At 38.5% G+C, this 21,077-nt stretch overlaps 1 protein-coding gene across 1 annotated transcript; it reads right to left on the bottom strand.

Annotated features, from left to right (window-relative positions):
• Positions 1–256: 256 nt before the first annotated feature.
• On the bottom strand, positions 257–12,962 carry LOC115678086 (pleiotropic drug resistance protein 3-like). Its single transcript, XM_030601391.2, has 24 exons — positions 11,565–12,962; positions 11,067–11,190; positions 10,375–10,460; positions 9,689–9,773; positions 9,058–9,217; positions 8,897–8,973; positions 8,237–8,290; positions 8,050–8,140; positions 7,598–7,899; positions 7,236–7,517; positions 6,770–7,083; positions 6,461–6,621; positions 6,280–6,383; positions 5,524–5,677; positions 5,309–5,440; positions 5,137–5,210; positions 4,695–5,027; positions 4,328–4,618; positions 3,909–3,992; positions 3,650–3,783; positions 3,088–3,315; positions 2,603–2,774; positions 2,193–2,447; positions 257–1,952 (listed from the first exon to the last, which is right to left on the bottom strand). The coding sequence occupies exons 1-24, from the start codon at positions 11,951–11,953 to the stop codon at positions 1,686–1,688; spliced, it is 4,353 nt and encodes a 1,450-aa protein (XP_030457251.1). The 5' UTR covers positions 11,954–12,962; the 3' UTR covers positions 257–1,685.
• Positions 12,963–21,077: the final 8,115 nt, after the last annotated feature.

Below are 21,077 nucleotides of genomic sequence, written 5' to 3'. Positions count from 1 at the left end.
ATTTATGAACTGAAAAGAAACCCGGACTTGTGGGTTTACTATTGTCGAGAATGCCAGTTAGTTTCTCACGTCTAATGTGCTGTATCTCAGGCAAGCACCATCATATATATAGCTACCTTCAGTCTAAGACAACCTCGGTTGAGCTTTAAACATGAGGTTTGGATAAATGAGTTATAAAGAGACAAGTTGAAAGTTATAACCAACTGCAAAGAAGTTCAAATCTAGAGAGAGAGATAACGTCGTATGAACAAAAATTCAGATTCAAGGGTAACGCGAGTTTTAAGAAAATGAATCTTTTCAGGGCACCAATGATCATAACCAATTTAGCAAACATAGTAGATGTCATCTTCACCACAAAGGTCAAAAGCGTAAGCACATGAAACTATCTATAAAGTTAGTTTCCGTACTTTAGAAAATCCTTGAAAACTATTGACGGAAACTGCAGCTGACAGAGAGGGGCCCCCTTTTACAAAACTACTGGAAGAAACTGAACATTTAAGGGAAGAAGTAGACTCAATGAACGCAGATTTAATGGCGAAGGAAAAACTAAAGGCATTGGAGAGACAATATCCAACATCCTTTAAAAAGCTGAGGTAACAAATGAGTCACAAATATAATATGTTTCCTCATGAAATTTGTAGTGATACTGTAGTGCCTCTATAATGAAGTGTAGTGCAGCAGCTACCAAAAGAAATAGAACAGGTAGAAAATGTAAATGTTAAGAGGCTAGTGCATTTGCAGCAAAATTAGCTTTCGGTCAATTCTTCATGACATATGTAATTACATACCATGAACACTTCAAATTGCTCGACAAAGTATAGCGGAATGAGGGCAATGAGAGATTGACACAATTGCCTGACAGGCAGTGCTTACTCTAATTAAAAATCTAATGGTGAAGGGTCTTCTGTTTTCAGGAGATGACAACAACGCGCCTTTTCTTCTGTTTCTTTCTATGTTCGTTATCAACCCTTCGCAGATTCTACTGCTTCAAACCTGGTAACTTGTGTGCCAATATCTGTGGAAGGTGTTGCAACAGAGTGCCAAGAATGTTGTTTCACATCCCATTTTTGGCCTGTTCTACTTGGATGTCTGTCTTAATTGCATCGGAAACAACCAGTTTCTGCATACCATTGTGCTCTAAGCTTTATCCTCAGAGTTCACTGCCTTTTCTTTACTCGAGATTTTCTTGTCATGCTCAGACACATAGTTGCTTTAGTTAGTTTCACTTTGTCTGTGAATTATTATTATAGATTCGGACCTGTCTTTATCAGAGACATATGGGTGTTTAGCATCAAAACGATATCAAAAGTCGCCGTACTTTTGTTTCTCTAAGCTCTCAGAATTAAAGACGTGCTTCTATTGTGTAACAGTTAGAGACCTAAAATTAGCTGAAGCTGAGAGATGCCCTCCGACTCTCCTTCATCATCACAAATTGACAACAAGAGAGAGTTCCAGGAACTTGGAGAGATTTCACATGAGATTATATTCATTACTGTCTAGCACTGAATCCTCCTCTAAACTTGTACAAATTGGCCATGCTGAAACTAATACACTTCTAAATCCAGAATACTAATCGTTTCAATGTGGCCACTCCATTGTCACAAAAACCTATTCACTTTATTTGGCTAGTTTTGAGGATTGTACAACTACATTTTACACTGTGATACTAACAAAGAATTATGATGTCACCTTTTCTGGAAGTTCAAGTGCCCCATACACAATGCAAAAAGAGTTGCTAGAGCAAAAGGAAAGGCGACGAGAACGATGGCCACGACATATAATTGATCATGGTGAAATCCGAAATAATCCTCCAAGAAGGCCGCCACAGTTTTGGTTTCTCCAAATGCCTCTATTCTCTTATTGATATCTCCATACTGCGAACTTAGCATACCATTAAGTGCCCACGATGTTGGACACACATAGTACAACCAGATCCACCACTTTGGAATTCTCTGCAACATTGATAATAAAGCATTATTAATTCCCCAAGCACTAAGTTTTGAGATATAGGAAATAGTTTTAATTAGTAGTTGCCGATACATGCATAAGATATCCACATCTTGCAAGATTCATGAACTTCATAATTTGGTACTCTACATATACAACGAAAAGAACAAGGCAAAATGTTTGTGGAAAGAGTGAGGAACATAAAAATTTAGATCAAACTATGGTAAATGACACGGATAGCTTACCGGTTTTGGGATCAAAAACCCAGCAAAAAGATTAAAATTTGCGTAGAAGGCAGATTGTAGAATTGCAGCCACCATGAAATTTGGTGTCAGGGACACGAGCAGCATTCCGAGGTAATTGAATGACAGCAATGAGCAGAACATGACATAAAAGTACCAGAAAATCTTGTCTGCTGACCCGAAATAACCAATCATCGGATAGGTGATGATCACAAAGAAAATTGCTTGGGCTAGTATATATGGTATCTCAACAACAACCTGTAAAATCAGCATAGCACAATAATCTGATTAAATTGTTTTACATGTTCTTATATGTCTTAAAACATTTTAAGAATTTGGAATATTCAATTGAAGGTTGAATCCCAACTAACTACTTCATTAACCAACTCAATCAACTGCCCAGAGTTCTATACCTGTGCTAGTGAAAAAGCCCATGAAGAGTACATCCCTGCAAATCTCTCACGATACATGACGGTCCGTTCCATAGCAATATACTGGAGTACTGATGAGCAATTGCTTATGCCCAAGAAGATCACGGCTATATACATTGACCCAAATACATTGAATAAGTTCTGCTGGTTGTTTCTAGCAATGAGAAGATATGGAGTCAGAAGATATGCAAGTCTCTTAATCATAACAGATCATAAAAAGTTATACGATCTTATATGACTGCTAGCTAATTGTGCCAACCATTATAATTGAAAAACACAACCAAACATTTGACACCCTAGAAGGTATGCACTTTGTAGTTCTTACTTGTTGAAGATTAGATGCTAACAAGATCAGAGAAGTGTAAGTTCAATTAGCCAGATGGAGACTTTAGATCATCTCAGTAAGCTTGTTCCCAAAACTTCAGCAGACTCAAGTCCCAAATTTACCAAGAGGGATAGTTACTCACAGTTTCTTCCCTTGCTTCCAGAACAGTAGCCCAAAGAGAAAAGACGCAGCAACATTGTGGAGGATACGAGTCAAGTTGTAAGGAGGACTTCTCCAATAGGACAAGCACTGCTTCCAGAGACATGACTTGAATTGTCCCCACCTGTTCTGTGAGAATTGGGAGGAGAAGTGCAAGTCACTTGTACCGGGAGATGGAGTGCTCAACTGCTTTACAAGCTCTTCATTGGTCCTGGAAGTAAATACAACACGAGGTTGATCAAAATGGATTTTGTCAATGGATCAATCAAACTGCGCATCTGTTAATTAAGGAGATCAGAGCAGGAGCACCAGTTAAAGCTGTGGGTTATCATATATATGGCATATCGGGTCCCTCAATCTACAATCTTAGACTCCAGGAGCTTCTACAGTCTGAAGGAAAAGACTAAAGAAACCATTGCTGTATCGTGATTACGATAGAATGGCAGGATAGCTTCAAAGTATCGTAATATAATGGACCATCTTTGACAATTATCAAGCAAGCACACTGTTATTGGGCACTCAATAGTTGCAGAGGATGAACTTACTCATAAATTGTCGAGTCTCTATATATTAGAGCAAAATCAATGCCAAGTTCAGCTTCAGCTGCGGTAGAAGTCACCTCTAGCATCCATGTAGCCGGATTGTAGTTGCTCTTAATCTTTGGCACCCCTGGAATACTCTGTCCAACAGAAGTTGGTTATCGGAGGTATTAATTATTAGCAGTTATTTTAATAAGAATTATGTAGTAAAATTACAAGAAATGGAAGTAATTGTCATATTTTTGTGTTCATGCATCAAACTGACCTCGAAGTATTCTATAATTTTGCTTGAGTTATGTCCCAAGGGTCCTGAGTAAATCAGCCTTCCACCAGTTTTTAATAAAACCAACTGCTCAGACAGAGAGAGGCGGAGAGAGAAAGAGATTAGGCTTTCCAATATCAAACCAGAAGTACAAAAATATTTTGCACAAGAAATTACCAGCTAACATGTGGTTTTTTTTTAAGATTTTATTCAATCGAAATGAAATAAAAATATGATTCTGCTCATAGTGATTCAACAGCTACCATTATATAATGAAATTAAAATAAGATTCTGCTCTAGTGATTCAATACCGTTATCTTCACTTGTGATCCTTATGTAACCTATTCATCTAACCGTTTTAGCACGCTGGAAGAAAGCCAACTGATGGGCATAGTATGTGTGTATAGATTAACACGCTTTACCTCATCAAAAGCCTCAAATATGTCAATGCTGGGTTGGTGGATAGTGCAAACTATTGTTCGTCCTGTGTCAACTACATTCTTCACTGCTCGCATGACAATCGCAGCAGCTCTGGCATCAAGTCCTGTTGTAGGCTCATCCATAAAGATTATGGAAGGATTTGCAACAAGCTCTACAGCGATTGTGACTCGTTTTCGTTGCTCTGTGGATAGACCATTAACACCAGGTATGCCCACTAAAGAATCTTTTATTCCATCAAGCTCGATCGTCTCCAGGACTTCATTGACAAATTCCTACACAGGCAATTCATGATTGTTCTGATAGTGGTTGAACAAAGCAAATTATCAGAAGCCAGGACTGTAATCTTACCGTTTTACGTTTTGAGTCAATCTGAGGATCTAAACGAAGCCAAGCGGAAAAAATAACAGACTCTTCCACAGTGATTTGTGGGGTATGTATGTCCGTTTGCTCACAGTAACCAGAGATTCTTGCAAATGTTTCTTGAACCTTAGGATAACCACCAACTTTGATTTCTCCTTCAATATAGCCAGTAGTTTTTCTCCCACAAAGGACATCCATAAGAGTAGTTTTCCCAGCTCCACTCACACCCATCAATGCGGTAAGAATACCAGGTCTGAATGCGCCTGTGACATCAGAGAGAAGTTGCAGTCTTTTCTGTGCAAATCCTCGTTCTCTCATTTTCTGAGAAACCCGAAAGGGGAGAATGTAGTGAGAAGAGAAAACATCATTCATTGGATCTGAAAGGTTCAATCTTGCAACTTCAGGAGGAAAGGGGAGTTCTAAAGGTTACCACAGGGGTGTCTATGTAGTATTGCACATTGTTAAAAACGAGCGTCAATGGTGTGAAAGGTAAAACCATCCTGCCTGTTTGAAATAAAGAAGCCAGTTTAATAATTTTAAAGGAACATAAAAAATAATAATTGTGTGACTATAATTGGGTAAGGAAGAATTTAGGACTCGACCATTTTTTGTTTTTATAGGTTCAGCAGAAACTTTCTTTGGCTCTTCATGCTTTATGCTGTCATGAGAATCTTCAGTTTCACGACTATGCAAGTACTTCTCACGTGAAATGATAGCACGTGATGATCCCGGAGCTGTAAGTTTTAAAGTAATTTATGAACATCCTTGGCACTACTGCTCCAAAAGTGAAGTCCAGATGCAGAAATGACAAACTTACGCTTCAAGAAAGTTAAGGCCAAAGTGAAACCAATGTTGAACAGTAAGGTAAATCCCAATAAGGCACCAATTGATACCCAAAAGAAGTACCCATCAAAGTTTAGTTCTCGGCTTTCAAGGGTTGCACTCCCTACTGTAGTGTCTGATGACAATATCTGTGAATATACGTTTAAAGTAAGAACTTATCCAATTGCACAAAAAGATGAAGAGGAAGTTAGTTAAATCAATGAGTTATGTAAGCAAAAACAAGTTAAAAATGCTTTGAGAAATGCAGAGGAAATTAGTTCTGCCTATGGATTACAAAATTGTACCCACTTTTGAGGATATATTGTTTCCTGAAAGAAAGCGAGTATCCAAATACTTATTGAGTGGATATTATCATTTATCCAGCAATTGTGTTGTATCAAAGTCAAGTAACTGGATGAGATAACATCAATGAGGCACTCTGATTTTAGGCAGGAAGTTAGCACAGAGAAATTACAAGAATGAGATCATAGGATGTAAAGATTGTCAACATCTATTTGTTAACTGAGGCCCTCAGATTTAATACAGTTGGACTCGTGTCTTGTCCTCATACTCAGAGCACCACAAACAAAAGAACATTTTAGTAGCCAAGCTGGTTTAGCCAACCAAGAGGGGTAGAATGTCAAAATACTTTTCTAGATAAAAGTGGTTAAGTGATTCTGCAACTAAAGTGGCTTCTTGTATTGGAGCTTTAGGAGCCAAATACTTGTTCTCACTTCTACAAGGCCCTCACCTTTTGCCATCGTGGAGCATCAAATTCATTAACAGAAAGTCCAATTTCTCCATATGTTAGTGGAGAGACCCAGAAACCCCACTTCAACCAAGCAGGCATAGAGGCTGCAGCGACAATGTGAAATATTAAGGCCCAGTTATTCATCCAAGATCAAACCAAAAAGAAATTCTAACATCCTTACGTTTTGGGATGATGAAACCACCAAAAAGCATCAAAATCAGTAATGCAACACTACCAGCTGTGGTGGAAGCAACAACAGTTTGAAAGATTGAGGCAAGAAAACGGAACAAGGATATTGAGGACAAGTGCACAGAGAAAAGAAGTAATAATTGGCGGAAGAACCTGCATAAATAAGAAGAAAACGATAGAAGTATTGACTTATGATTAAAATGGTAGTAAAACTTACAGATGATATTGAAATGTAAAAGAAGATTATGGATGCGAGATAATGAAAGGTCTTAAAATGAAGAACTCTCATGTTAAAACTGACCTGCCTGCCTCAGGACTGTATCCAATCACATAATATGTAAGAGATGTCCAAACCACAGATTCCAGCAGCGAAAGAGGAATTTTCAGTATAGATGCTGGAATTGCATAAGCCCAAGCAGGGTAAAAGCACAGCTCCTTTTGTTTATAGAAGGCTGCTAGCCTCCAAACGGTCATTGCCAATTCCGGAAATCCATCAACGAGGAGTATGACTAGCGCATAAAACAGAGAGCCCATATAGTAGTTGGCATGAAAAACATCTAATCCCATCCGAGTCCGCAAGAATACCGTCATCGTGATAAATGCAACGAAAATAAGCTGTATGATGAAATGGCAATAATCAACTTCCAAGGTCCTTTATTAATATGGAATCAGGGAGATAGATTAGAAATTAGATTATTATAGGCACGGACATTGAAAGCAATATACATCATAATAGCAGCTAGAAATGTATGAGAGCTTAGTTTGACCTGTACTGATTTGAAAACATAGATAAAAGAATTTCTCCTCATGAGAAGAAGTTCCCTCGCCATGCATGCTCTCAGAAGTTCCCATCTGGACAGAGAGTATATGTTGAAAGAAAGAGCATTTTTGTGGATTTTGGACCTATCAAATGTGTCTGAAAGCTCCTGATCTAGCTTCATCCAATAATAAGATTCCTTGAACTTTTTACAGAACATATTGACCGATATATAACCGTACGGTAGCTCAGGATGCTGCCAATATTGTGCTTGGTCTTTTCTAGATATAACCTGCATATCAATAGGCAACATAATAAATGGTCGATAAAGGTAGCTAACTTGCAGTGCACAATTTGCTTAGTGTTTGCTACCTCTTGGAGGAAATCAGCAACCCCTTTTCTTTCAGGACACCTGAAACCACAATCCTCAAAAAACTTCAGAGCTTGATCACGAGGGCCTTGGTACACAATTTTCCCTTCAGCCATCAGAATAAGGTCATCAAAAAGATCAAATGTTTCTGGCGCAGGCTGAAGAAGCGAAACCAGTATAGTGGCATCTGTCAGATGTGCTAGTTGCTGAAGACAAGAAACAATCTGAAAGGCCGTCGAACTGTCCAAGCCGTTCGTTATTTCATCCATGAATAGAGCTTTATTAGGGCCAACAATCATCTCCGCTGTACAATTTTTACCAGAAAGTTGGCTTGTCAGATAAGATTTTGGAATTTCAAGTAGCCAAGCTCAAAAATGAAAGTGAAACATTGTTCAATTCCGTCATATAGAAGTTGATTCTCGATAAGATTTGCTGAATTTTGTCTTTCTACTACCTGTAGTCAATCTCTTCTTTTGACCACCTGATATTCCTCTTCTCATGGGATCTCCAACCAATGTGTCTGCACAGATATCCAGCCCTAGGATCTGCGAAGAAGTTGAAGAAATAAAGACAGGAGTTTCTGCTTAATCATTTCGTGTACAGCAAACTAATTAACTGTTGACTCAGTGAAAAGAGCTTACTTTTAAAATGTAGTCTGTCTGAAGGGTTCTTTTAAGTCCTTTGAGAGCAATTGCCTGGTAAACAGGACATGATTATTGTCGCCAAAAGTTCTAGAAGTGGCAAATAGTTGAAAGAAATTAAGCAGTTCAGTGAATGTGTTAACGTCGAGCCAATAGGTCATAAAAGAAAAGGAACACAAGCGAAGCATATTTCCTTTTTTCATAATGAGCTCCCATTGGATTGGTAAACCTAGGCACATTAAGTAGAATCTGTAACTATTAGCCACACTAATTGCACCACGCTCAAAGTAGAACTTCTAGTAACCTGGCTAAGAAGCAATCTAATGCTGATATTACATCCCAGCCATCCCATTTATCAAAGATTGTTTCCCTAACAAAGAAAGAATAGAAGAGCACAGAAACTCACTGTCACCCACCGCTCAACAGTTGAAATTCATGCAGAAAAATCAGTTTATATCCCCTTTTATATGATATGGCACAAAAGTCACAAACTTGTCTTCCAGAAAAACAACCAAACTACGATTTACAACTCCTCTGCTTCTAGGAATAATTTAGTACTGAGATTGAAATTGGCTTTTTTCCAGTGACAAAACAGGAGACTCGAATTTGTACTTTAAAATGGGTAGAGAGAAAAAAGTTGGAGAATGTCACTAAAGGTACCTTCATGTAAGTATCTATATCAGGATCTGGAACAATTCCTGCTTCCTTCTCCCTTCTGCTGATCTCCATCATGATATCTTAGCAACCAGAAAAACCAGAAAGACCGTTATTTAACACAGTTTCCGAGTGACAGATCTAAAATCACTTTGAAGGATATTCACCTTCTCTGCTTCCAACACCTTGACAACGGGCAGAGAAGTCCAGTGTTTCCCTCACAGTCATTTCTGGAATGTGCAGATCATACTGGCTTATGTAAGCAGACGTTTTTTGGGGGATGAACTCGTCAAGCTTATGGCCATTATATGATATTTCTCCAGTGACCTATCAGATAAGAGAGGGAACAGCAGAGAATATCAAACTCGAGGACAGATTAATAAGAGCTCATGGATGTTTTGACTGTACTTAATTAGCTTACTTTGAACTTCAAGTTCTGTGCCATTAACCATAGACTAGAAAATAGTTCTGTTCCCAATTAGCTATGAACTGCAGAGAAAATCAATGCACGCTACATGATCTCTCACTTCTCAGCACCCTTTAAGAACTTTCGTCAAATTAAATAGCACAATGTGCAGCAGTGTTGACTTTATGAAAACTTGCAGAGTCCATGTCTGCGAGGATGCTGATGTTGATTGTTCATATAAAGAGGAACTTGGGTGAGCATGTGTTCTCTTGAGCGTGATTCTGTCTCAGTTTACACGTTATTTGTAAGCTATACATGTGGTATGTCGGTATTGCCATTAAGCCTATTGCAATTTGACATAGAAGTTCTTAAGCATAGAGCAAGCATAAAACCTCAAGCGATTTGCTTAGAATCCCTGACAGAGCCTTTAGAAAGGAAGTTTTCCCACATCCAGGCGGTCCAAGCAGTAGAGTCATTCTGTGGCAAGAAAAGACAATGAATGTTATGTACTCTCCTATCATCAGGCTTGTGCTTCTCTCTGTAATAGAACAGTTAGGACAATAGTTTTCTTGAATTACAGGTGTGATAATGAGATTGGCAATATGTCAGATAAAACATAGGTTTCTTTAGGCCGAATTCTCCCTCATGGGAAACATGGACAAAAACCCTTCCCTGTAAAAAGTAGGTTATGAATATGACTACAGTTTCCTAGCAAGCTTCTTGAACTTCATAAAATTTTTCACTGTGGGCAAGTGTGGTGCGAATTGCTAAAGATTGACGCTGCTCTCAAATATAAAGAATCAGCCAACGCTCACGAAATTCATCACTTGCTACTAAGTGCGTCATGAGGTTACACTCACGTTTGGATAGGTTCATTGTAAAAGCTAAGTACTTAGCCTTTTACAACCTACATCGAGTCGAGTCTGGATAGTAATTTGAGTGTAGGTGATGCAAACAATTGCAGCTAGAAGTGAAGGAAATAGTTGAAGACACTAGGACTGCCTAAACACGAAGGGCAAGGCACAATTTTCCAGAGATGATCCAGAGGGATTGGAAGAGCTGAAACGGGATAACAAACCTTCCGGGCTTTATATTTCCACTGACATCCTTAATGATGCTTATTTTAGCCTTCCGTAACTTTGAACCTGGCATTGCAGGGATACCCTGGACAAAAAGTTCAATTTACTTGAATTAGTGAATTGTTAGGAAGCAGCAACCATTTAAGGTAAATTGACATGATGCCAAAAACATCTGTTGAAATTTTTCTGCAACACAAGAATGGTTAGCATTATTTATGTCTTATAACAGACAAAAGTTACATGATGAGTGTTACAGCAGCGGAAGGATGTAAGAACGGGTGTGGGAACAAAAAAACAGTGTTGGCAAATGAGCATGGTTTTGCCACACTTCACAACATATAGCCTCTAATTGGCGCTAGTATATTTCAACAAACGTGTGGAAATGATCGGCAACACTTCCTGAACTTAACCTCTTCAAGAAGGACAAAAACCTTATTAGCCCAATATTTTTCAAAAAATAAAAGAAAGTACATGCATCTGTACCCTTAGAAAAACTACATTCAAGATGACAGGAGTCAAAGAACTTGCAAATATATTTGCTGATGGTATAGAAATGCATGTTGGAAAGCAGTACACATAATAAGGATTCAATCTTTAAAATTTGGCTGCTTGTTCATTAATGGCAAATAGCAAGAAATCAAAACGATTTTGCAAGAATTCCTACAATCTACTTGACAAGAAAGGTACTTACAGGAAGCATGCTCTTTAGAGAATTCCAGAGAGTGGGCAGGGGCTTTCCTTGAACTATCTCACAGTCTGCTTCAATGCATATATTCAGATATCTGACTTCTATGGTGGGCAATTTGACACCAACCCTGTGGAAAACAGTTTGACAGAAATTTTTTTCCTTACTACATGAAAAATAAAACCCATGGGATGAGTTTGAAGAAGCAAAAGAGGAAAGTAAAAAGCAAGAAGAAAGCAAATCCTCATTCAAATAAGTTGGCCAACATGGGAGAGGCACAGTGTGGCCACATACCAAGGTCAAATGCAAGCATGTTCATTGGAACGCATTTTATGAAGAGAAATGTTTTCATCTGTTAATGAACTTTTGGGTTCTCATGCTGCCTAGGTCTGCACAAATTTGTCATGCTCACACAGGTTTAATGTATATTGGTAACTCTATAGCCTTGTGACTTTCTGAATATATATGCTACTCCCATTATCATGAGAAGAATAATAAGCTTACTTTTCTGTTCTGTCTCTAATCTTGCGCAACAAATTAAGGTTGTCATTCTCAATATGCCTGATGAGCTTCTGTACGAAAAAATGACGCTCCAATGCACCAAGCTTGGTAACATCAACCACTTTCTTTCCTTTATCATCAACCGCCTTTCCATCGATCTCACTATCAAACAGTGACGACCTCAACCGCTCAAAAGTTGGTAACCTCTCAATGGCAGCCCATTGGAGATCGTATTCATCGTTGGTATCATCTTCTGTTGTGCTCACAGCCAAGGTGCTTCGAAAACTCGAAGCATGAAGCCGAAATGATGATCTGAGGCTCCTTCCTAGCTCTGATATCTCGTTTCTAATGGATTCTATACCATCTGATTCCGTTCCAATTAGCTCAGCCATATGTGAGAGTGTAGGCACAAATGTCAACTCTGAAGAAAAACTGGAATGCTATATGCTCATGCATATGTATAGACCAACGGTACTGGTATCAAATGAAGATGAAGTAATCAATTACATCATTCATACGCTTGCTGCATAAGGAACGTGGAACCGATAAATTAACTTTTCCTTTGGGGCGGCAGGGGAAGTAAGAGAGTCATGTCAGTTAATCAAGTTTTAATAAGCCCGCAAACATCTGAGTTGGTACATAGTATTTTGCCTTCTCAAGTAACCAAACTCAGGGAGTTGACTTCCATATTCTAGCAACTTGCAAGTAGTTTAGGCTGGTATATGGTGCATGCTTCTCTGTCACCTCTTACTTCTCTTCCCTCTGTCAAATAGGCAATCCTTCCCTAAAAAAAAAACCAAGCTCAAGATAACTAAGGCAATTCCTCTTTTGGAATGAATTAGTAACTTTACCTCGTTTGTTAAGCTTCTTGCAAGAAAGTGAATATAGAATTAAAAAGAACTCGCTTATCAATGTGGTTCAATCGGTGTGATCAATTCATTAAACTGCATCGCAAAGGAATAACATTATAGGCATACAGAATCAGCCTTCTTCCACGTGGTTACGGGGGCTGCGCCTCTATACCCCTATCAAGTTAAGTTTGGCCGTGCCTCTGCTCCACAGATTCATTTCACAAGTATCAAACCCGCGCCCTTATTTTCCCCCGGCAGCAATTAAACATGAGCCGCTGATTCGATCCACGACATAACAGAATCATGAAGAAACTTCAAGGCCAATTCAATGGCATTAGATGGTAGAACTTAGCAACTAAGAATTGCTAGGCGCAACCACAGGTTACGTTGAGAGGGTAGGGAATAAAAATTGATTTGAATCCAATAAAATGGTGTGGACATCAGCAGATTGCGGCATATAAAATACAATACCAGAAGAAAGGCAAATATACCTAACATCGAGGTCTAATCTTGCGAATCACAGAATATAAGAAAGCCAATCACTAATGACTTTGACATTCTATGAACCCAAACACCAAATACTATGTACTTCATTCTCAAACCGTGACAGATCAAATATGCCCATCTGAAAAGCAGGGTATGTCCAAGAAGCTTCATAGTCAAACCAGTTAATTTGAAGGAATGACAATATTAATAATAGCATAGGCGAGAGCATAATCCTTTCTTAGACTCAAAGCATCAAACACGAGCTGCATTATTGCAAGATCCAATCCATCCCCCAAGAATAACTGCGAGAGAAGTCCAAAATGGAAGTGGTCAGACATCTGTCAGCACCATAGACCTCAGGCATGACGTATTTGTATGTATGAAAAAAAAAAAGAAATAAAAGTAACTATAGGTTGAATAAACCTTATAAATCAGCTAGGTTAATAGGTGATTAATGTTCGACCAAAAAAAAATAAGTGATTGATGGTTCGTAATCTAGAAAAAATTGGGCAGATGAGTACATGGGGACAGAAAATTAATTTTTTTAGATTAACTCAGATATAACATGAATCCACAAAATAAATAACTTAAAGTGCTGCAATCGCAAATCGATACATTTTGACTCATTTTTTTAATTGAAAACTAAATTTTTTTTTAAAAATCGATACGTTTGGCTATCAATTAGTAATGCGTTATTGTGTACCACGACAGTGGCCACTATATTTTGTTTGCAGCTAAAATGCAATTGCAAATTGAATGATGCTAGAGATGCTAAAACCGGTACATGAAATTTGGTTTACGACATTATGTAGTGCGCTCTTCTTCGGCCTTTTTAATATGGTTCATCATGCATAAACGATTAGAAAAGTTGAAACCATAAGTCCTAGATCTTATGTACGAAAGGCAATCAAGTCCTACACCTTTCAATTGGTTCAATCAAGTCTTAGACCTTTACCGAAAAGTGCACGAAGTCCCTAAATCTTTTAACTGGTCATTTACCTCCTAAACATTTATTGAAAGATGCAATGAAGCCCCAAAATGTGTATTGAAGAGTGCAACTTAAGGTTGTCCCATATGCAATTTTCAAGTGGCACGTAGATAATTTCAAGTACTATTTACCGAATGACTTGATTGCACTTTTTGAAAAAGATGCAGGGTATATTTGTTTCACAGAATATAAATGATTCAGAAAATATTTTCCTAAAAAAATCGTTTGTGTCGTTTACAAAAATGAACGAACAGAAAAAATATTCTATCGTCCACGAAAATATTCAGATATAAATTATTGTGATAATGAAATATTTTTCATTGACTAATTATTTTAAGCGATACAAACGATTATTTTTAGAAAACCTTTTTGCTTTTTTGGTCGGAAAGGAAAATGTTTTCCAAATAATTCAATTTATGCGAAACAAACGGAGCCTTAATCGAACAACTTGAAAGGTTGAGGACTTGATTGCATTCAGCGCACAAGATTTAGGACTTCCGGTGCAATTTTTCCCAAAAAGATTACCTCTTTACTTTGCATGAAACCTTTATTGCAGTTATCAACATTTGACGTTCTCCTTTCTACTTGGTGGGTATATAGCAATTCCTGTAAGTTTATGGGATGACCAAGATCTCATTAGACAATTCACCAAGTCACAAAAACCAGGAAGGCTTGAGATGGCTTTAAATCATTTACGCCGCTTCTTGAACCCGGCCTAATAGTGTTTTTGTTACGAAGGCTCCATTTGTTTCGTGGAAAATCAACGATTCAGAAAACATTTTCCAAAAAATGACTACTTGTATCGCTTGCAAAAACGGACAAATGTAGCATTTAATAATAGCAAGTGGAGTTCAAGGCTAAGGCAATGGCATCGGATGGAAAAACGTAATAGTTAATAATAGCAAGGCACAACCACAGGTTATCTTAAGAGGGTAGGGTAAACAAATTGATTTGAATACAATAACATGGTGCAGACATCAGTAGATTGTTTGTGGCATATAAAATAAAATACCAGAAGAAAAGCAACCATTATTAAAGCCAAGGTCTGATCTTGCGAATCACGGAATATAAGAATGCCAATCGCCAATGACTTTGACATTCTATGAGCCCAAATACCAATAGCATACGCACCATTTTATAAGAATGCCAACCGTGACGGATCGAATATGTTCATCTGGTGAGCAGGGTATGTCCAATAAGCTTCATAGTCAACCCAGGTGATGTGGAGGAAGGATAGTGATGACCATAATAATAGGATAATGATACGAATGGTCCTTGGACTTTGGCTTAACGTGCAATGTGGTCCATGAACTTTAAATATGTTTAATGTGATCCATAAACTTTAGCTCAATGTGATGAACTTTAAATTTGTTCAATATGATCCATAGACTTTTGGTACACGTTCAATTTATTCCCTAGACTATATGAAAATGTTCAATACTGTCCCTAAACTTAAATTAATGGAAGGACAATATTGGACACTTTCATACAGTTCAGAGACTAAATTGAAAATGCACCAAAAGTTCAGAGACTACTTTGAACAAATTAAAAGTTCAGGAACGACATTGCACATTAGGCTAAAGTTCAGAGATCAAATTGAACAAATTTAAAAGTTATAGAGATCGCGCACTGCATATTGAGCCAACGTTTGCGAACCATTTGTGTCGCTATTCCATAATAATAACAATGCTACCATAACCATAGCATAATCCTCTCCCAGAGACAAAGCATCAAAGACACGAGCTCCATTATTGCGAAATCTATGCGTCCCCCAGGAATGAATGAGACAGAAGCCAAAACTGGAAGTGGTGAGACATATGTCAGCACCATAAACGTCATGCATGACGTCATTGCACAAATGTTAAAAAGACATAGAAGTAATTATAGGTTGAAGAAACCTTATTAGTCAGCTAGGTTAATAAGTAATTGATGGCTCTGTATTCTTGAAAGAATTGGGTAAATGACTAAATAGGGACAGAAAATTGTTTTAGATTAACTCAGATATTACATGAATCCAAAAAATATATATATCCAGGAAAAGATTGTAGAAGAGAAAATTAATTTAATGTGCCGGGGTCGCGAATCCATACTTTAAGCTATGATCTAGTAAGGTATATGAGGCTCTAACCATGCAAGAGGGGACAAAAATGAACAAAAGAGTAAGAAATTTAAAACAACATTGACTTTGGGATGACATGACATGGCAAATGAGGCACCAATCATGAAAATGAGATGGCATGTTAATAATCGCATGGTTACGATTGGTCGAGATAAAAATTAGGATATGATAAAATTTATTTTATATACGATGTTTGATTTCTACCCAATATAGAATAAAATCGGATAAAAAGGAAATATAACATGGATAAAAATATCCCACGAGGGAGATAAGATAAAGATGAATAGATTTTTTTATATCCATAGTATAATATCTATATTTCTCTAAGGACAAACTTATTTATTTAATACAATTGAAATAATAATCAAATTTAAATTTCAAAATAACATATAAAAATAACAACAAATTTTGTTTTTATTTGTTTCTATTGTTATTTATATATTTGAATCTCTTTCGAACCTATAATATATATTCAATATATATATAGTATTTTATATTTATTACATATATTAGGTATTTTTAGTATTTTAGGTATATTAGTATAGTTTATTATTTAATAAATTTTTATTAAGGAATGATGGAACGAAATAAGTAAATAAAAAATAGAAAAAAAAGTAAATATAAATGAAGTAGGTGAGAGTATCGAAGCATTGTACTTTTCGAAATTGCGAAGTGGACAATCATGTCTTCTCTCTCTCTCTCTCTCTCTCTCTCTCTCTCTCTCTCTCTCTCTCTCTCTCTCTCTTACTATATTCAACATTCGTTGGGTGATCTACCTAGTCGATGTTGCTATAACTCGTTTACATATCTAGTTATAGTTGAATTTGTGGCTTTGGAATGCTACAATGAGCTCATTTGCTGTATAAAATTTAGATTGTACAACAATCATAGATTTATTGATGGAAGTTATCTCCGTTTGTGCACTTGTGGTCTCTTTAGCAGTGGATCATGAAAGTTTCTTATCGTCTCCGTTTATGTAATTTTAGGTTCATTTACATTGATATGTCGTTCATATCAAGCAAGGCACATGATAGGATATGAAACTATATGGTTTTATTACTACGATAGAACAAAATTTCTGAACTTCATATCATATCTTATCCAGTTTTATCCTGATTAAAAATCCAAATGACCAAACATAGTCATATAGCATTACATGGGAAATTAGGTGCTAAGACATGACGTTAATAATCACATGTAACATGATATGGCAAATCAGATGCAAGACATGACGATTTTATAACATAACATGAAAATAATCACATTTCGTATAACATAGCAAATCAGATGCAAGACATAGCAACAAGACGACGTGACTAGATAATGCGTACGATTATGGACAAAAAGAGGAGGTGTTTCGGCTCTCGGGTATTACTATAAGAAAATTCCACACCGTGCCAAGTAAATGCATTGTGTCCTAAGACGGCCACCAAATCATGTTTGTGGCTAAAATACAATCGCGAATTGAATGATGCTAGAGATACAAAAACCGGTACATGAAATTTGGTTTACAAAATTATGTAGCGTACTCTTCTTCGGCTTTTGAATATGATTAGATCTTATTAGACAATGCACCAAGTCACGAAAACCTGGTAAGTTTGAGATGGTTTCAAGTTCATTCTTGCTATTTCTCGAACCCGGCCTAATAGTATTTTTTTGGTACTAAATTCTATTCATTTTCTAATTTCAATTGCTAAACTCGTTATGCACAACATTGTATTTTAACTAGAATGGCGCCCGCGCGACCACGTGAAAAAACCTAAATATCTTATGATAACATATTTTCCTGCTGAGAGATCATTTCAATGTCATTGCCTTTGTTCTAGAAGGGGAGTTTTTTGTCAAAAATATAATTATATATCATCAAAGTCAGGAATAGCCACACCGTTTGGCAATAACATCACAATACTCCAATTTCTCAACCTAAATTTGACTTTCATATAATAAAGGAAAAATCCTACATTTTTCGTCCATGTACTTTCAATTTTTTAAAATCAAGTCTTTGTAATTTTCAATTTTTCTAATCAAATCATTCTACTTTGACAAGTTTCATAATCAAATCTCACCGACACCAAATTCAATCAAATTCAGTTGACGTGCAGATCAGACAGTGCCAAAGTATAACACGGATAAGATACGTGGATGCCCCCATAGACACGTGTGAACAATTTTAGCTAATCAGACGATGTCAAAGTATGGTGCGTGAACGCCTGCATGAAATGTCCAATCGAAACAATATTATCCACGTCTTGTAACCCCATCCTTCAATACTCAAAGCAAATATAAGAATGCCAATCACTGATGAGTTTCGACAGCCTTGAGCCCCAAGCACAGATAGAATATACTTCATTCTTAGACCGTGACAGATCAAAATATGCTCATCTGGTGAAGCAAGGTAAAGTCAACCCTGATGATAGTACTTGGAACCAAAACGGCAGGATGATCTTCTCAGAGTCAAAGCATCGAACACAAGAGCTGCATCATTGCAGATGCCAATGTGTGTACGCTAGAGGAATGAGAGAGTTGAAAAACACAGAGTGGTAAAGACATCTGTCAGCATCATTGATGTCGTGCATAACGTGATTTCGAATTATGGAAAAAAGAGAAATTGAAGTTAGTCATGGGTCGAAGCAACCTTATTGCGCAGCTCGATTGACAAGAAACTAATGGCTTCCAATCTTCACAAAAAGCAAAAATCTGATTCATAAGAAACTAACAACACATTTATCCCGAATTAATTTTCTTCTCACAATAAATTCCAAATTAGTACCCCCAATCCAAATCTGCCCTTTACATCATATCCAAATAGCTAATGGAGTGCAGGCTTGGGTCGGGGTACTACTTTGAGATTTCGCCTCGTAAATGTGTCGTGGGGCACCGCTTTGGAATTTTTTGTGAGACAAAAAAATTTAATTTGGGATATATTTGTCGTGGGTACTAGTTTGAAATTTTTATACTATCCAAATTGTGTTTCTTTGTATTCTCGAAATATCCTGTAAAGTTCATAAACGTACTTTTTCCCTCAGGCCAAAAAACCAGAAAGAAATGCAAATAGATTCACAAACTTATGATTATAGACACAAAGAGGACAAATTTCAAGTTGCACAATAGACGTGCCAAAATAAATGCGTTAGCGCATCCCACGACGGTGGTGGCCTCCAACTTCTTTTTATACGACCGTGTGATTGCACATGGATTCGCAATTGCTTGCCATTGACGTACGCGGCTAAAGTACGTATACAAATTGAACAATACTAGGAATGCAAAGCCCGAATTACAAAATTGATTTGCGAAATCATGTAGGATACACTTTTCAGGGATTTTGAAATACGACCCATCTCTTTGAATATTCAAGCGTATTCTGTCATTATATTTTATATTTAGTAATTGAATTTGTATCTTTAATCTTATACGTACGTATATAAGTATATGTACATAGGTAGGTACATGCATGTAATGTCAGTAGTGTTACATCAATGAATACCAGGTCAAAGGATTCGGCTGTACTCCAGATTGGCGTATGGCTTGATTGTGATTGTGATGAAATTGTATATTGCACCGAAAAATCAAGGATTTTCTTTATGACATTTGCACCGACAAGGAAGTCAGAAAATAACATTTGCACCGACAAGGAAGTTAGTGGCATGACTCGATTAAATAAGTTTCGTTATTTTACACGGTTCTCGTGGGTCCAATTTCCAAAATACAAGTCATGCTAAATCGCCAATTTAGGAGGATACCCTCGCTCCATTTTTAGCGCTATTTTTTTTTATAAGTAAAAAGGCCGAGACGAGATGATCGGCTCTAGCAATTCACTCTAGGCGTTACCATAAAGGTCTCATAATGTTCGATTTGAGTCATAGTGTCGCCCCTTAAATCCACACGAGGAAAAGGGATGACTTGGTTGTCCATAAAGAGAAGGACATGACAAGAGGCCAAGAAAGGCCGGTTACAAAGTTTTAGAGTACAAAACCTAACACAAAAGTAGGCCCAATTCCAAAAAAAAACCCTCAACTTTATACTTTGTCATAATTATATCGTGAACTTTTTTTTGTCTCAAGAAAAATCACAAACTTTTGTCCAAGTCCCAAATCTACCCAACCGTTACAAATCCGTCCATTTAACGTTAGGAAAAAAAAAAAAAAAAACAAACAAACAGAGAACCGGGAAGGAGCGGCGGCCAAGCCTTCACCGGTGGCCGCCGCCACAGCCGCTGGGAAGGAGCGGCTGCCCTCGCTTGGGCCTTCCCGAGGGCCGAGGACCCTCGCCGGCCCGGCGAGTCGCCGCGAGGGCGTGCGCCCCGATCCGGGCGAGGGTCGCGCCCTCCCCCGGATCGGGCGCACGCCCTCGCCGGAGACTCGCCCGGGGGCGGCGAGGGTCGCCGGCTCGGGAAGGCCCAGCCAAGGGCCGGCGACTTCGCCGGCCCCGGGCGAGTCGCCGACGAGGGCGTGCGGCCCCGATCTGGGCAAGGGTCGGGGCGCACCCCTCGCCGGCGACTCACCCGGGCCGGCGACCCTCGCCCAGATCGGGCCGTGACGCCCTCGCCGGCGACTCCCCGGGGCCGGCGAGGGTCGCCGGCCCTCGGAAGGCCCAGGCCGAAGGCCGGCGACCCTCGCCGGCCTCGGCGAGTCGCCGGCGAGGGCGTGCAGCCCCGATCCGGGGAGGGCGCGACCTCACCCTAGATCGGGGGCTGCATGCCCTCGCCATCGACTCGCCCGGGGCCGGCGAAGGTCGCCAGCCCTCGGGAAGGCCCAGGCGAGGGCAGCCGCTCCTTCCCAGCGGCTGTGGCGGCGGCCACCGGCGAAGGCTTGGCCGCCGCTCCTTCCCGGTTCTCTGTTTGTTTGTTTGTTTTTTTTTTTTCTTGACGTTAAATGGACGGATTTGTAACGGTTGGGTAGATTTGGGACTTGGATAAAAGTTTGTGATTTTTCTTGAGACAAAAAAAAGTTCATGATATAATTGGGACAAAGTATAAAGTTTAGGGTTTTTTTTGGAATTGGGCCCATAAAAGTATGTCCTCAAACCAGCCATCTCCGAGAAAACCCATTGTACACTTGGCCAATAACTCGTAC

Source organism: Syzygium oleosum, unplaced genomic scaffold (assembly GCF_021117445.2).
Source record: "Syzygium oleosum isolate NSW1041296 unplaced genomic scaffold, Sole_v2.1 Sole_v2.03, whole genome shotgun sequence".
NCBI classification, from domain to species: domain Eukaryota; kingdom Viridiplantae; phylum Streptophyta; class Magnoliopsida; order Myrtales; family Myrtaceae; genus Syzygium; species Syzygium oleosum.
This window is presented reverse-complemented; position numbering and strand designations above follow the sequence as displayed.

Bases quoted from the DNA above. Each gene is read 5' to 3' on its own strand.
- LOC115678086 (XM_030601391.2), bottom strand. From the start codon at position 11,953: ATGGCTGAGCTAATTGGAACGGAATCAGATGGTATAGAATCCATTAGA. The intron at 9,774-10,374 runs GTTTGTTATCCC...TTCTTGCCACAG, and splicing joins GGAAATATAAAGCCCGGAAG to AATGACTCTACTGCTTGGAC. The intron at 2,448-2,602 runs GTATAGAACTCT...CTGATTTTACAG, and splicing joins GGGCTTTTTCACTAGCACAG to GTTGTTGTTGAGATACCATA.